The sequence below is a fragment of the Numenius arquata genome, chromosome 6 (assembly GCF_964106895.1).
Source record: "Numenius arquata chromosome 6, bNumArq3.hap1.1, whole genome shotgun sequence".
Lineage (NCBI taxonomy): Eukaryota > Metazoa > Chordata > Aves > Charadriiformes > Scolopacidae > Numenius > Numenius arquata.
In genome coordinates this window covers 45,416,066-45,431,484 of record NC_133581.1, presented here as the reverse complement: position 1 = coordinate 45,431,484, position 15,419 = coordinate 45,416,066, and the positions used below count along the sequence as shown (strand labels likewise).

Here is a 15,419-nt window from a genome sequence, read left to right as displayed (position 1 = left end):
TTACCAAAAGAAAAAGAAAAAACCAAAACAAAACAAAAGAGGAAAGACACCGTTAAACTTTTTTTTTTTTTTTTAAATATAAGAAAAAAGAAAGAATAATTTATGGTAACTCTCAAAGAGTGCAATTTACAGGATCTAAGTAGAAATGAAGTTACACAGCTAATTGCTACCCCCTCATTGTATATGCAGTTATTTCAGCACAAAGATGTGCGCTCTCACTCATGAAGATATGTCTCTTAGTGTATGTGTCAGATACATACACACATAAATCCTCATGTGTTGACTGACATTTATGCCAAAGTACATCCCTGTATAAATTCCTTTCACCTTATCTCTCAGTTTCTTAAGCTAAGCAAAACCATCAGCAATAGCTGTTCACAGACCTAAAGAAAGGCATAGTTAACATGCACATTTTGTCATCATTGCTCTTCTGAACAGCCAATCTCTTTCAGAAAACAAAGAATATAATGTAAGCCATAATCCTTGAGGTAATGATGAGCCTTAGGTGATTTATAAAACCCACACTTTTCTTCTTTCACAAATTTGAATCACCATGCAGAATCCACAACAGAAATGCTAAGGATTCAGTATTTCTGAAAATCACCATCTTCACTCTTAAAAGCGACTTCCCTGACACCTCACCAATATCTAACATTTCTTCCAGAAGGGAAGGTATTAGAAGTCACTTGTGTGTTAGTAGAAGTTCACATATGAATTAGCAATGTAGGGCTGTACTCTCACAGCTATCAATGTGGTTTTAGTGATTTTTAGATTCCTGCACTAAGAAATGCAGTAGATTATGGTTTCTGCTGCAGCATTATGTAAAATATTCCTAGAGCAAGAATGTCGGTAATTTTTTTATGCATCTTTTATTAAATGATCATTTTGAGTATTAACATGTTAAATTGCAACGCCAAGATTTTTCTGAACCATATACAGCCATGGATTAACAAACATGTAGTATCTCAAATTAATTTCTGGCCTTCATACCTAGAACTTTGTGGAACGCTAGCCACAAGAGCATCAAATTTAGTTTCTTGATCCCAAAGAGGCATGTTTTTCGCAAAGTACATCCAATACTTTCTAATGCCTAAGTACAAAGGAGCTACCAAAGCTACAGGTTCACCTGTTATGATTCACCTGACACATGTCACCAACCTGAAGGCAGGCTGATATGATTGCCATCTTTTAACTTGAGCCTGTTTCTCTTGAATTTCCCCATGCGTTTCTTCACCCGAGGCTTCTCCTGACAGAGCTGGTGGATGATGATATTGAGCTCCCTTTCCAGGATGTCAATCTCGCGTTCTGCCAGCTCCTGTTCCCGCCTTCGTAGCAACTCCTCATGGTTCTTCTGCTCAACAGCAGCACGAGTCAGCTCTTCTTCCCATGTGCGCAGCTCCTGCAGAGAGATAAGAAAGGATAAGTACCTTGTTACTAACATAACCTATTCTGAAGATACAGCAGCAATGACTTGTGCACACAGCACTGCTAGCACCACCGTTTAAAGGCTCAGCTGAAAGCCAAAAGCCTAAAACAATCCTCAAGAACTTCTATGCTTGCTATTCAAGGCCCTTCATATCAGTATTAAAATTTGGACACCAGCACTTGTGAGGCCACAGCTGGAATTCTGTGTCCAGTTCTGGGCTCTCCAGTACAATAAAGACATGTACATACTGGAGAGAGTCCAACAAAGTGCCATGAAGATGATTAAGAGACTGGAACATCTCTCCTATAAGGAAGGGTTGAGAGAGGTGAGACTGTTTACCCTATCAAAGAGAAGGCTTGGCTGGGGGAAGGAGGATCTTATCAGTGTATGCAAAACCTGAAGGAAGGGTGCAAAGAAGATAGAGCCAGGCTCTTTTTAGCAGTGCCAAGTGAAAGGACAAGAGGCAATGGGCCACACTGAAACACAGGAGATTCCCTCTGAACACTTTTTTTACTGTGAGCAATATTAAGCACCGGCACAGGTTGCCCAGAGAGGTTGTGGAGTCTCCATCCTTGGAGACAATCAAAAGCCATCTGGACATGGTCCTGGGCAACTGGCTCTAGGTGGTCCTGCTTGAGAAGGGAAGTTGGATGACATGACCTCTGGAAGTTCCTCCAACTTCAACCATTCCGTGATTCTATGAAAAGGCACCAAATCCTAAATTCAGGGTCATGAGAAAACATGCTGGATATCTGACATGAATATGTTTACAAGAGCGATTGGAGAGAGTACCGTGCATTTGGGAACCTGTTTTGGAAGATTTATTCATAACACTGAACAGAATTAATCCTTCTTTCCTGTTCAGTAAGTACCTATGTTAACTTCATTATTGACTTCAACTGTTTAAAAATAACCTTGCCATCTCATGCATCATAAAATAGCAAACCACAGAGCTCTAACATCAAAAAGAATGAAGAAAACATCATCAGGAGGTCATTCCCATCATTTTCCACCAAGCATGGCTGCTCCTTAGGCATAAAGATGCATAATGCAAACTTTTCAATCTTTCCCTTGTTGACAAAATGAATCAACCGAAATTATCCTTGAGATCTTAAAACATCTTCTCACTGCACTCCTCTCCTCTCACCACAAGGACAAAAGAATTCAGCACTAAGAATAATTATCTCCAGATGGCTAATTCCACTGCAGAAGGTAAAAACTGAAGAATTCAACTTAAACTTCAGACAGATTATCGATAGATTTTAGTTTAGATTTTTTAATTTTTTTAGTAATGTCATTGTTACCTGTCCCACCACCACAGAGGTTTGGTACATTTTACTCATGAGGTGAATAGCATATAAAATTCTCTTTCCCCATTCCTACAGAGGAATAAAGTATTCAAGACCTGAGGGCAGTCTAGCTATTCCTTTTATTCCTGCTAGCATTTTTGTTTCCTGGTATTTACCCAGATGGAGTTCAATTATAACAGTTATTGGACCATTCCCCTGGTAGCACTCATGTTTATTATCGTCTGTCCAATTTGGCTGTGCTCAAAAGCTGGTAAACACAAACCTGACAGAACCAAAGCTGCAATGCCAGCTAGAGTGTATATGCTGAAACTACCCCTCCTACTTTTACTATTAACAGTTATCATCGGGCTTCTCAATTAATGCTAGCAGTGAAATAGTTATCAGATGCATTAAACAATGAAGACAACTCATCATATGAGTTTACACAGTGTATAATGGAAGCTCAAATAAAATATTAGAAAGAGTAGCATCTCAGGATACAGATATTTATTTTACTCATGATTCTGCCCTTGTGTGTATTATAACCTGCCATTGATTTGGGGACTTATTACAAGCTCCAGTAAAGCACATACAAAATTAAGTCTGGGATACACTAAACAATTATCCCTGCTTGAATTATGAAATGGGAAAATTGTAATCCAGAGAGCACAAGCATGGAATATTTTTCTCTACTTACCTTTTCTTTGGCTCTGAGCTGATCAAACATCTCCTGGATCTCTTGTTTCCAGTCTTCCTGCAGGGAGTGGAAGGAATCTTTGGGCATTTCAAAGAAACCAGACTCTTCTATGGCGGTGAGATGGTCTAGGATACTGGCAAAGGAAGGTCGTGAATGTGGGTCAGGGTTCCAACAATCTAGAATAGGACAAAGACAAGCAACTGTTAAGCATATCTCAGTATGGAGGTTTGAGAGGATGAGTAGTACTTTACTGATCCCCAGTGGCTAAGAGTGGCAAACACACTATCTGTGTCACCCCATCTTTCCCATTTCCCACTTGAATTGACCATTGCCTGATCTTAAGCCATGGAATTCATATTTTCATGTTTACACAATATCCAACATCACTTAAGATCTTGAACTATCTGGTCTCTTAAGTTCTACTGCAATAATATGCCAAGTAAAATAGAGGTTTACTAATTTTACAGAAAATTACATTTTCAAGCAAATATTAAAAAAACATTAATAACTTCCTTAAGTATTTTACTTTAAGTTGTATGTGCTCTCGGAACGGAGACACTATGCAAGACTCTTGCAAACAGTTCTTTTATCACACTTACACTGCAGAGTTAGAGCCACACTGCAGAAGGACATCTATCAGAGTTCTTTCTAATGCCAAACTCTAATACTAAGCTGAGTCATTATGAATCTCTTCCACGAACTGAAAAATCTTTCCTGCAAAGCAAACTGGGCATAATTTGACTGAAAATAAGAGATTCAAGTAAAAAATGACATCAAATAAGTGCATTTGGAGTTTTCTTATTTTTAAGGGTTCTTTTTTATTATTTGAGACACATTGTTTGATCGGGCCTTTTTCTTTTGCTTTTAAGAGAAACCACAGATAAACAAGCTTTTTCATTTACAATCTAATGCAATGACTTCCCCAATTATACAGCAGAATTTAGGGTCCTCATCTTACCACATGAGGCAACTCAACTAGCAATAGTACAAAAAGGTACTCCTTTCACACTGATGGGAATTGAACACTGAAAACAGAAATGGAAATAGAAAACGGTATGAAGTAACACCTCAAGCTACGAAATCATTAAGAACATGTTTTTTAAAAGCCATTAAGTCAAAATGTTTGACTTAGCAATGCTTTTGAATAGGAAATTCTTACTCATTCAGTCCTTCCTCTTACTTCACCCTATTTCTACTCCTGCAGAAAACATCACTTTCTCATTCTATAGTGTCTCATACTGGCACTTACACAGATTCTTCTTCAACAAGTATCCTTATTCTCTTTACTACTGCTAGTCTCCTGCACGCCAAAATTTGAGAAGAACCAAACAGAAAAACTTAGCATTCAAGTATACTTCTAGGGCATATAGCTTTCGTGCATGAATGGAAGAAACTAACACATGGGTCTCTCTCAATATGCTCATACTATCATTCCTCTAAATGGTTACAGAATTTAAGACACATATTACTGCAACACGAGGCAAGAGTTATAAAAAGACTCTTAAGTTTCTTAGACCTTACAGTTGGAAAAAAGAAAATATTCTTTAAAAAATTTTGGTGTTGTCCTAAAAGACATTCATTCATCGGTTTTGTGGACTGAAATACACCAAGGAGCAGCTGTAATTAAAAATAAATAACACTTCACAAAACCTGTGCAACTGCTGAGGCTTGGTTTTGCAGGTCTTTTCCTTGATTTTAGTGTTACTGAGATTTTGTATTTGGGAGCTTTGGTTTCAAAACTGCTGTTATCAAAACACTGTTATTTAAGCATCTGATCAGGTTCCAGGAGGCATAAGCTGGAACACATTTGTGTTTATGGATTTCAAATTGCTTCTCTTCTCAAGATAGAGAACTGAGGGTGCTAAAGAGTGCTCTGAAGGTCCCCTGCTGCTGACCAATTAGTAGCAATGGGTGATACAGCTGGATTGTCAGGGCCATAATCCCTGCCTCTTTACCCCAAGTTTTAAGCATGGCAAAGCAAACACGATCTAAAGTAAAACAAAATGCTGCAGCCAGCCAAATGCATGAGTGACTGAACAGGATAACTATGCAGGTGGCCCGTGGCTTTTATTTTCCCAGGCCTAGATCTGCCATTATTTGCACTAATGAGGACAGTTCTAACATACAAGTCTTTTCTGTGAAGAGGGAAAGTTCAGCTTTGTTGTCTCAGTGAAGACCACCAGGGCAGTAATTCAAACGTAAAAGCAGCATTAGGGGAACAAGAGTTCACCCGAGATGTGAAACAGCCTGCTTGAAAAACAGTTTTGGTGAAGGGGCAAGAAAGTAATTGTTTTCTTGTTTTCTTCCCCCTCTACATGAGGAAGCCCAGCGTTCCAAAGCCATGTGGGTGCTCACCCCTGCGCTGCTGAGTTCAAGCACAGGCCATATGTCTCTACCTGACTTTCCCAATAGAGGGCATCATTTTTAACCCCAGCAGCAGACACCTCACTTATATTTAAGAAATCCAGGGTCCTTGTTTTAGGGAACCGTGTCAAAATAAACTGCTCTGGCGCAACACTGAGCTAGTAGTTCTGTTAAGTCTTTCAGATGCGGTTTCTTGCTTTATGTTGCTTCCAAGCTACTACACCTACAACTCTGCTGCTGTTTACCATCCCATAGAATATTTCTTTTTTAGAACAACAGTGCGTGAAATTTTCTACTTTAACTTAACTGAAGCCTGTAACCTACAGAAAAGACCAGAGAAATGCAAGAATATTCTAAAAGCAGAGAAATCCATCAAAAACATTTTCTTACATGGGGCCCTTCTTGGGGCTAAAAACACTACCAGAGGCCACAGTTTTATTTGTTCAGACTCATTCTTTGCTGATTAAGACTATAAAACGTGCTTGATTTCTTTTTACCTGTTTTTCTTTCTGCCAGATAAGTATAAAAGTGTTTAGTACACATAAACACCCGGAAATCCTTCAGAACAGAGGCTCTGAATAAAACACTAAAGGTACTACTGTGAGAGAGGGAGGGAAGGAAGAAGAAACAACTGAAGCTCGGGAGACATGCAAGTACCTCAAGAGCCAGCAGAGCAGGTCACATCGGTGCACCCCAAAAGCTACCTCACAGCATCCTTTTTAGTGCTACTGCAGCTCGGATGACAAACTCCTACGTTTCTTTCCTCTGTACGTAGCCCACCTTGGGCATGAACTATTTCCACACACAAAGCAGAAAATAACATCATTCTGACTGAAAATTTGGGTTGTTTTCAAATGTCAAAGCCACATGTAAGCCCTCTCCCTGAAATGTCAGTCGGATAACGTTTCATTCCAAATCAATCTGTCGCTACCCAGCAAGATGTTCAAGCTATGGATTTCAAAACAAGTTGAAGACTTTAAACCAGACAAAAATAGGTGAAGTTTTGGTGTTGGCGAGTCTTCACTACTAGAAAACAAGCTAGATGATGACAGCAATAGCCCTCATTTTCCTGTAAAGCCAATTGATAAAAAATGGCAAGGAAATCTCTTTCACATACTCCTCTTTATAATAGAGTAACTGTCAAAGCACACCAACAGCCAAGTCTAGCTCTCATAACAACTTGCACCATTGAATAAAGCCATTTGAGAAATCTGTGCTCTTCGGTCTCAAAACCAACACCAGGAGGCAATGCTCAACAGCGCTCTAGGAACAGCACGAGCCATACTCACCCCATAGCTGGCTTACCTTCCATGAGTTTGGCAAAAGGCTCTGGGCACGTGGAAGGGATTGGAAGGGCAAGTTTATTCATGGCAACACCGTATGCTACTGCAAGACCATCAATTCCTCGGAATGGTACCTCTCCTGTTAACAGTTCCCAAAGCAGCACGCCGTAACTACCAGGAAAAAAAAAGAAGAAAGAGAACAGGTGTTTGACTTTAACATATTCTTTGTTAAGCAAGAATAAAGTACCTGAACCTGTCAGGGTGAGTCTGGTACTCTGAAGAAATTCCAGTTTTCTGGACAATCTCATCATGGTTGCCAAGCTGGTGAAGTGACTTATTTTATCTGCTTTTTTAAATTAGATTGAACTAAGATGCCATTTTTGCCTTTTAGGCAAAAATAATCTTCTCTCTGGAAACTAGGAACAAACTGAAAAACATTAACATAAACCTTCAAACTAATTTAGCAAATTTCAAACCATAACCTGGGGAAACTCTCAGAAATGTGAAGGAGGGCTGTTTGGTGGATTGTGATTTTTAGAATTAAGTGAAAAATACTCCTTCAGAATTAAGTTGTTCTTAAGATGTTCTATGAAATGTTAACTATGAAGTTACAGGAACAGTTGCAGGACCATTCTCCTCCCAGGTATATGACAAACAACACATCCTCAGAATATTCTCTCTCCTTCTTGGAAACCTGAGCTGGAGTCAGCTTCTTCATGCTTTGTGACCCGACAATTTTTTCTTCCATTGATCTTACTCTCTTCTGAACCCATTTACTGTCCACTAAGTTTTGTGGTAGTGAGTTCCACAACTTTAATGACGCATTACCAAAAAATACTTCTGTGTGTTTGTTTTGACCTTGTCACTTGGTAATTTCATTTGCTTCCCTGTAGTTCTCTTCAACAGAAGGAAGAATGAACATATGTTCCCTATTAGCTCCTTCCATGCGATCCATGATTTCACAGGCTCCCACTACATCCTGCCTAAATCATCTTCTTTCCAGCCCCCAAAATTCTGATCTAGCTAAATCCCAATCTAGTTACTCTCCTGAACAGAAGCCATTTCATATCTTTCACTGACCTTGACATCTTCTGTACAATCTCATTCCATTTAAACCTTTTATGTTGGAATGACCAAAATCACATAAAGTTTTAAAGATATGAGAGAGGCACATTTCCTGGTTTTTTTTCTTTATTTCTTTCCTATTAAATTTTAATTTGCCACTTGGCTTTCTGAGTCCTTACGAAATAAGCCAGGCTACCCACAGTAACTCCAGTATCTTTACTGAATCATAAAGGTACAATTTAGAGCCCATCACCGTACATGTGAAATTCTCCCACGGGTACTACTTTGCATTTATTAGCATTTCATCTATTTTATCATTCAGTGTAGTAAAACTTTTCCTCACCTCTCTGCAGTAGATTAATTTTTCTTATCGTGAATAATTTGGTATCATCAACAAACATTATGTAACCATTTATTGCTTTTTCAAATCACTTATGATTACGTTCAACACAGAATTCCCCGCCAATAAAACTGATTTTTTCTTTTAGTAATTAAGAATTGACTAAGCAATGAGAAACAGATTGGTCCTCTTTTCCCACACCAATTTACTTTCTTGAAAAGCTTTTGACAAAAGATTTTGTTGAAAGCGTTTATAAATCCAAATATGGTATAAGCAATCTACCACTTCTCCACATACTCAGTAACTCCTTCAAGAACTTTCATTTTTTCACAAGATATTATTTCTTTCTACAAAAGCTGACTCTTCCCTAGATATGCTAATATGTCCACCGGCTCCCCACTCTTTAGTGCTGTTTCTACCGTTTAGTAGAACTGAAAATCAGGCTTGCTGATCCTCAGGAAGCTTTTAAGACCTGTCATGTTTGCCGCCTTCCATTTCTCTAGTATTAAGGCAGCTTTAAGCAACAGATTACACAGCAGAGCTATTAACTCAGCTGGCTCTCATGTTCCTGTAGAAATCTTGGGTGCTACTATAAATCTCAGCAATTTGTTACTGTTCCTTTTATCAGTCAGCTTTACCACCTCTGTGGACAGTACTTCAGTATGAGATATCCTCCAGCTTGGCTGCCTTAAGGAGAGATTTTCAGCTTTAAAAGCCCCTCTTAGCCCCATTCTAGCAGACACAAGTCACTAAGTTTTTTCTGCTACAGCCTTATTTTCTTTGCACTCTTACATCTTGGTCACCTCTGGGCTGTATGTTCTCCTGCAGAGTTCTCACCTGTGCCGCATTTGAAAGCAATTTATTTGGTTTTACGCTCTTTGCAAGACTCCCCTCAAAACCCTTTTAATTATTTTCTTGAGTGTTTTACATTCAAGTTTCCAGCACTTAAGTCCATGCCTAATTTTCCTCATTTGAATACAGGTTCAACTTTTTGAAGGGTGTCTTCCAGCAGTCTCTTCTGTATCATCTTTTTCACTCATTTAAAGTCTTTCCTTAAAAGATATCCATGTTGCATGTTCCCCTTTTGTTGTTTTTACACAAAATTCCTCAGTGTTGTCGTTAATCTCCTTGAGATTAAGCACTACAGTAATGGACTCATTTTTCTTAATTGCTCTTCCAAAGATCCTGAATCTACGTATACATGTATTTGGACCATGGTCATACCGTACAATTTGGAAGGCCTCCTAAATACACTTAGAGACCAAATGAAAACCTGCTTCTCCTCCTAAAAGCTCCCTGCTCTGTGAAGCGGTCATTTCTGAAGCTAAAAGATTTATGTCTTCTTGTTTCAAAGCAACAATTGCCCTATCCATTTGGGAGTAATCAGAATTTTCATTATCACAATCTGTACTCTTGCAATCTCCTCTCCACCCCACCATGTCTTTAACATTCATTGTAACTTCTACCACCTTAGTTGGACAGTCTTACTACTACTTTGCCTATTTAGATATGGAATTTCAGTCACTAGAGATGCTGCTAACAGAGATAGTTTATTTTATTAAGGAAAATATATTTCTTCACCCATACAATCTTTTGCATTTTTCCTATGTAATTCATACTTTTGGTATTATAATAATAATTTATTATTTCTTTCCAACAAGGTTCTCAATTTCTTACTGTCTCAAAAGCCTCATTTGAAAAAAAAAAAATAATCAGAAGTTTAAGGATTTTCCATTTTTGTTTTGGCCTCCTAGGATTAATAAAACACTCAAAGAAAATGAATACTGGACTGAATATATATTTGGCCTGCCTAAATCTGATTGATCACATTCATATTACTCTTCAGTTTGGATGCAACTGTTGATACCAAAAGGTAGTAAAAACTACCAAAGAGTTGTGTTTACCACTTGTGCTGGATAAACATGTATTAGATACTTCTCTTAATGGGATGGTTAGGAAAGGACTATCGATATGCTCAAAGCATTTCTTCCTCAGGGTATTTTTTTTTTTTTTTTAAAGACAAAGGAATGGACAGATTGGTGTTTCTTCTAACGTGACACTAGAAATATATATTGCAGGAAAGGTCACTGTTTCTGACAAGACTGAATGCCACCTCTTCCTCACGTAATTACAGACCATTCCTGAGAATACTGCTTCCACAGAACTAGGGAAACTCTGCTTTGTGGCATTTGAACAACAATCATCCCAAGTGATTACACAGCAAGAGAAGTGCTGAACAGAGTGTTTTCCATTAACTCTCAAGCAGGGGATTGGGAATTACAAAGGAAAAAGCCAGAGACAGAAGAGATTTAAACAAAAAAAGGCATAGGAAGAAAGAATCAAGGGCTTCTCATCATTCTCAACAGGGAGGAAGAAAAACTGACGCAAGCTAATTTTTTTCCAGCACCCAGTAGTAATTTTTGGACTTTAATTACAAAAGTAACCATGTGACACAGACCCTGCTTCCAAGTCAACTGACACTTATATGAATAATTAACCATCTCCCAGTGATGCAGTAATCCCTTAAGCCATTTAACATCAGGTTCAATCTTACACACTGGATTTTCAGGGAGAGGGAGGCTGGAGGTCTGCAGGATTTCACATGTGATTTTACCACCTCCCTTGTAAGTCTGTGAACTTAGAAAAAAAACAGTAATTTCTTCTCACTTATTTTTCAATGGCATTTGTACCACAGGTTTGTCTTATCCATCTCCCTAGGTTCAGCACTTTCCATGAGAAAGGAACTATCAGCCCAACAAAGAGATCCCAGAAACAGAAACTAGAATATTGCTTTTGTTACAAAAAAAATTTCATTACATTTTAATGGCTATTAACAGTTAGCATTTTGCATGTTATCAGACTGGCAGTTCCAGAGATGACATTTCCTGCTTATTTCACAACAGTCTGAAGCATACGTTTCTCCCATGTGAACTTCTACCAATATTGCTAGTCAACACTTATCTGCCAGGTACTGAAGTCTTGCCAGTGCTTCATTACACACAGAGGACTACAGAAGCCTGCAAGCAGCTAGTTGCGGAAGTACTTGCCAACACTTAATTCAAATGAAATATTCAAATGACTGAAGTTCCTACACCCACCACTGAATGCCTGAAACATCCTGATCTGCTAATCAGATGGTTTTAGGTAGTTGTGGTACTCCTTTGCTAAATGAAAATTAAATTCCTAGTCATTTCACTGGTCTCAGAGTAGATACATCTTAAAATCATCTAAAATAAGGAACACGAGGATCTCAGGTGAAGGTTGTATGGTGACTTTATATTCTGCATACTGATCATATTGACAACACGATTGTCTTTTAAGCAGCACAAGTCAAACATGACGTGCAACAAACAAGAAATACATTTAAGCAGTTAAAATGACAGGGAAACTTGAATAACATGCCCACTAACATTAGCTTGCTGTACAGTACTGGATAAGCTGCAATAGCTGTGCTTCAACTTCACCCCTGTAAATCCAAAGCAAACATGTAACTCTCCTCTCAAACACATAAATAGATTTACAGGAACTGACATATTTAAATAAAACCATAGCTTCTTTGTTATTTAATATAAGCACAGGGTTTCTGCTGTATATCTAAAGCTTGTGGGTGCAGCACAGCAAAATTCATAGCAACAAATTTTCACTAGCAATATGTACTAAGTGCTGTTATTAGCAACAAGCTTTACAGTGGCCCAGACACTGGTGACAGACACCAGTGTGTGCCAACCCTCCTTTAGAGTGGGACAAAAAAAAGGAAAACCAGATTGAGTTTTTAAAAATGGAGCTTGATACATGTTTTGAAAGGAATTGCACGAAGCAGTTATTTATGACAAGATAAGACTGACTCAGGAAATTTCAGTCCTGGCAAGCACCTTCTTCAGCATCATCTTCACCTGTTTGTGCAGCAAGAACACAAGCAGAATAAGATTCTTGTTAAAAGGCAGGGCAACGATTCAGTATTATTCTAATAAGCTTTAGAGAAAAGGTGTTGAAATAAAAGGGTTTGTGAATGTTAGAGACAGCTGACTGTGTTGATGCCACAGACTAACTGGAAGTTTGTCAGACAAAACTTCCTTGACTCCAGTGACTAACCAAGAGGTTGAAGTGGACAAGAGGAGGGGCAAGTCTGATAGGATAAAAAAGCTCCTCCTGTTAAAAGAGTTTCAAGTTGCATCCTTGGGTGGGGACAGGATTTATTACACATGCCCATGACTGCTTTTGTAAAACCGAGTGCATACAGTCATTGACACACTGGTAGTGACCTCACTGGCAAGTATCTGTCCTCCGCATTCATGCCTCAAACACCATGTTCTTTTCAGCTTATTTAACTATGACTCAAAGTTTTGGCCACCAGAGAGAAAAGGCTTGTTCAGAGCCAGTTAACAGCTCTCTTAATGGTGATAACCCTCTGTTTAAGGAAGATCACTGAGATGAACTCAACCTGTTTTCAAGGGAGGACTAGTAACTATATAAAGAGAAAGCGATGAGGGAATCTTAAATAGAAATAAAGTATTCTGAAAAACTAACAAATAAGGATTGTAAATAACTTAAAATTAAGTCCTGAAGTGATTCATAGTCCTTAAGTCAATGATCAAACTGGTATTTTTGCACAGGTATAGAGGCACTTGAGATACTTACATGAAAATTACCAACTGAGCTATCAGGTCTTCTCTTTTTTTAAGATGTCATACTGATACAGAACATCTACCGATCTGTTCACAGTGTGCCTGGATTAGTAAAGTTACAATCACAGGGAAATTGTTCCCCTCTTCCCTCCTCCCTCAGGTTACCCTTAAAGGCCGTTCCTGGCACTGTCTCAAAAAAGAGCAAATTGAGGTTTGAGCTTGACAAGCTGTGTAGAAACCAGTACTGTCATCGTGTGCACAGAAAAGGTGCACAGCCTTGAGGTTTTCGTTTCTGCCAGACTTCACTCAGAATAAGAGCCTGGTTCTTGCTCAATTCATCTCAGATGAACTACAGAGCCTACCACACCTAGAGTCAGAATTTTATTCTCACGATTAGTGTGCAAAATACAAGTTCACAGACTTACCACAAAGCAATACATTATCTATTCAGCAGAACTGGATAAGGAAAATGAAAATCCCCACACCAGATCTCTTCCATAGCAGCCAGACAATTCTGCCAGCTGGGATATTTCTTTATCCTGACAGATTTCACAGCATGCACACACTTGTGTGGGAGCATTACTGGCCAGCAAAAGAATCTTACTGCTCTAAAGACAAAGTCAACCTGACATTTCAATACCTCTCTCCCCACAGGAAAAACAAAATTATGTTTACTTAATCTGTTTCAGATGTTCAGTACTAATTCTGTGTCCCACAGCATCCAGAAAAGTCACTGTCCTAGAGCTATTTACTGAATTGTGCATTTACCAATTCACCTTCTGGTCGTATTCAAACTCAGTTTCTGGGAGTCCATGGGCCGACCCTTACACTCCTCCCCACCAAAGTGGCTCCTGGTTTCAAAAATGCCAGTGCATGAATGGAATAAATAATGTATATATATGCAAATTACTACTTATGGATTACATACTCAGATGGACTTAGAGATTTATTATTTTATTTGAAAGACTAGAAGGGAGAAAAAATGCATAAGATTATTACAAAAGTGAAAAACATTGTATTCAGGGTGAAACTGTATGTGGAATTCGATTAGGTACAGTGTGTTTGTGTACATATACATCAGTGACAGGTTACTACCAAAACATAAAGTGATGTTACTGTTGGCAAAACAGTAAAACAAATAGTACTTTGAAGTACTTCACAGATTGGTTTATGGCCTTATGGCCTTTGGTTATGTCAGCCAATAGCCAAATATGCACAAAAAGTTTTTTAGATAAAGCAGAGGGAGTCAGGATTATGAATCCTAGGATAATCTGAATGTAAGTTTATCAAACAAAAAAAATTTAGAGGCATGCAGGAGCTGGTCCACCACTTTCTGCAGTAAAAAAATATTTACAATTAATACAAAGTAGTCCGAGAGCCTGACAGATGGAAAGCTGATGGATAAAGTTCGCTTAAGACCTGAATTTTACTATTTGGTTCACCATTAATCATTCTTAAACATAAAAGAGGTTTCCTGTCAGGTCTAGTTACTCTTTAGTATCCAATCACTTAACGCCAAATCAATACCTCCACACATCGCTGCCTTTGGAGAACATGGAGGAGCGGATGACCTCAGGAGCCATCCAGGCATATGTCCCAGCTGCGCTCATTTTGGTAGTTTTATGCCATTCCCTGGCCAAGCCGAAATCCGTGATCTTCAATATCTTGTTGCTCAGATCTCCATTTTCCACCTTTTCGAGTATCAGTACTGGAGAAAAGGGAGGGGGGGGAATAAAAGGTATGCAGAGTAAAGCTAGTATTTATGCAAAAAAGATCGTCCTGGAGATCTCCCAACTTTCAAGATTCTCCCTGACTTTTAGTTATTCAAACATACCACACTGTTACAAGTTATTTCAAGCTGATCCCTTCACCTGACAGGTGATCAGCTGTCTAGCAAATAACTTCAAATTTAACCAAAATGCCAAGCCCCAGATAAGAAATAGATAATAACGTAATTATATAATATAGTGCCTAATGCCATTCTGTATAGTAATTCCCTGCTAAGAGGAAGTGAACCACTGTAACTTCTAGAAATCCAGATACGGGAAGACATTTCCTAAGTAATCCTCTCTCAGCAAGCCAGAAATAGCATCTTTTTCTTGAACTGCTTAGAGGATGACTTTTTTTTTTAAATCCAGATACACACAAAGGCTGGATATATCTATCCTTCATGTAAACGTGTTGGAAGTGGAAGCTCTACGTACACAGATTCATTCTTTTTAAAGTCACAATTAAAAAAAATAAATTGATGACTTATAGTTACATGCCCAGTTCAGGACTTCATGTACACCACCATGTTACCGATTCCCCCCCACCATTATGAAACTTTT

General features: G+C 38.5%; 1 protein-coding gene across 1 annotated transcript in view; it reads right to left on the bottom strand.

Annotated features, from left to right (window-relative positions):
* Window positions 1–15,419, bottom strand: part of MAP3K9 (mitogen-activated protein kinase kinase kinase 9) — a 49,426-nt gene that overhangs the window by 9,045 nt on the left and 24,962 nt on the right. Inside the window, exons 3-6 of the mRNA XM_074149008.1 lie at window positions 14,617–14,797; window positions 7,082–7,230; window positions 3,413–3,588; window positions 1,159–1,399 (exon numbers count right to left, since the gene is read on the bottom strand). Of these exons, the coding sequence (XP_074005109.1) occupies window positions 1,159–1,399; window positions 3,413–3,588; window positions 7,082–7,230; window positions 14,617–14,797 (747 nt within the window). The remainder of the gene's footprint in view (window positions 1–1,158; window positions 1,400–3,412; window positions 3,589–7,081; window positions 7,231–14,616; window positions 14,798–15,419) is intronic.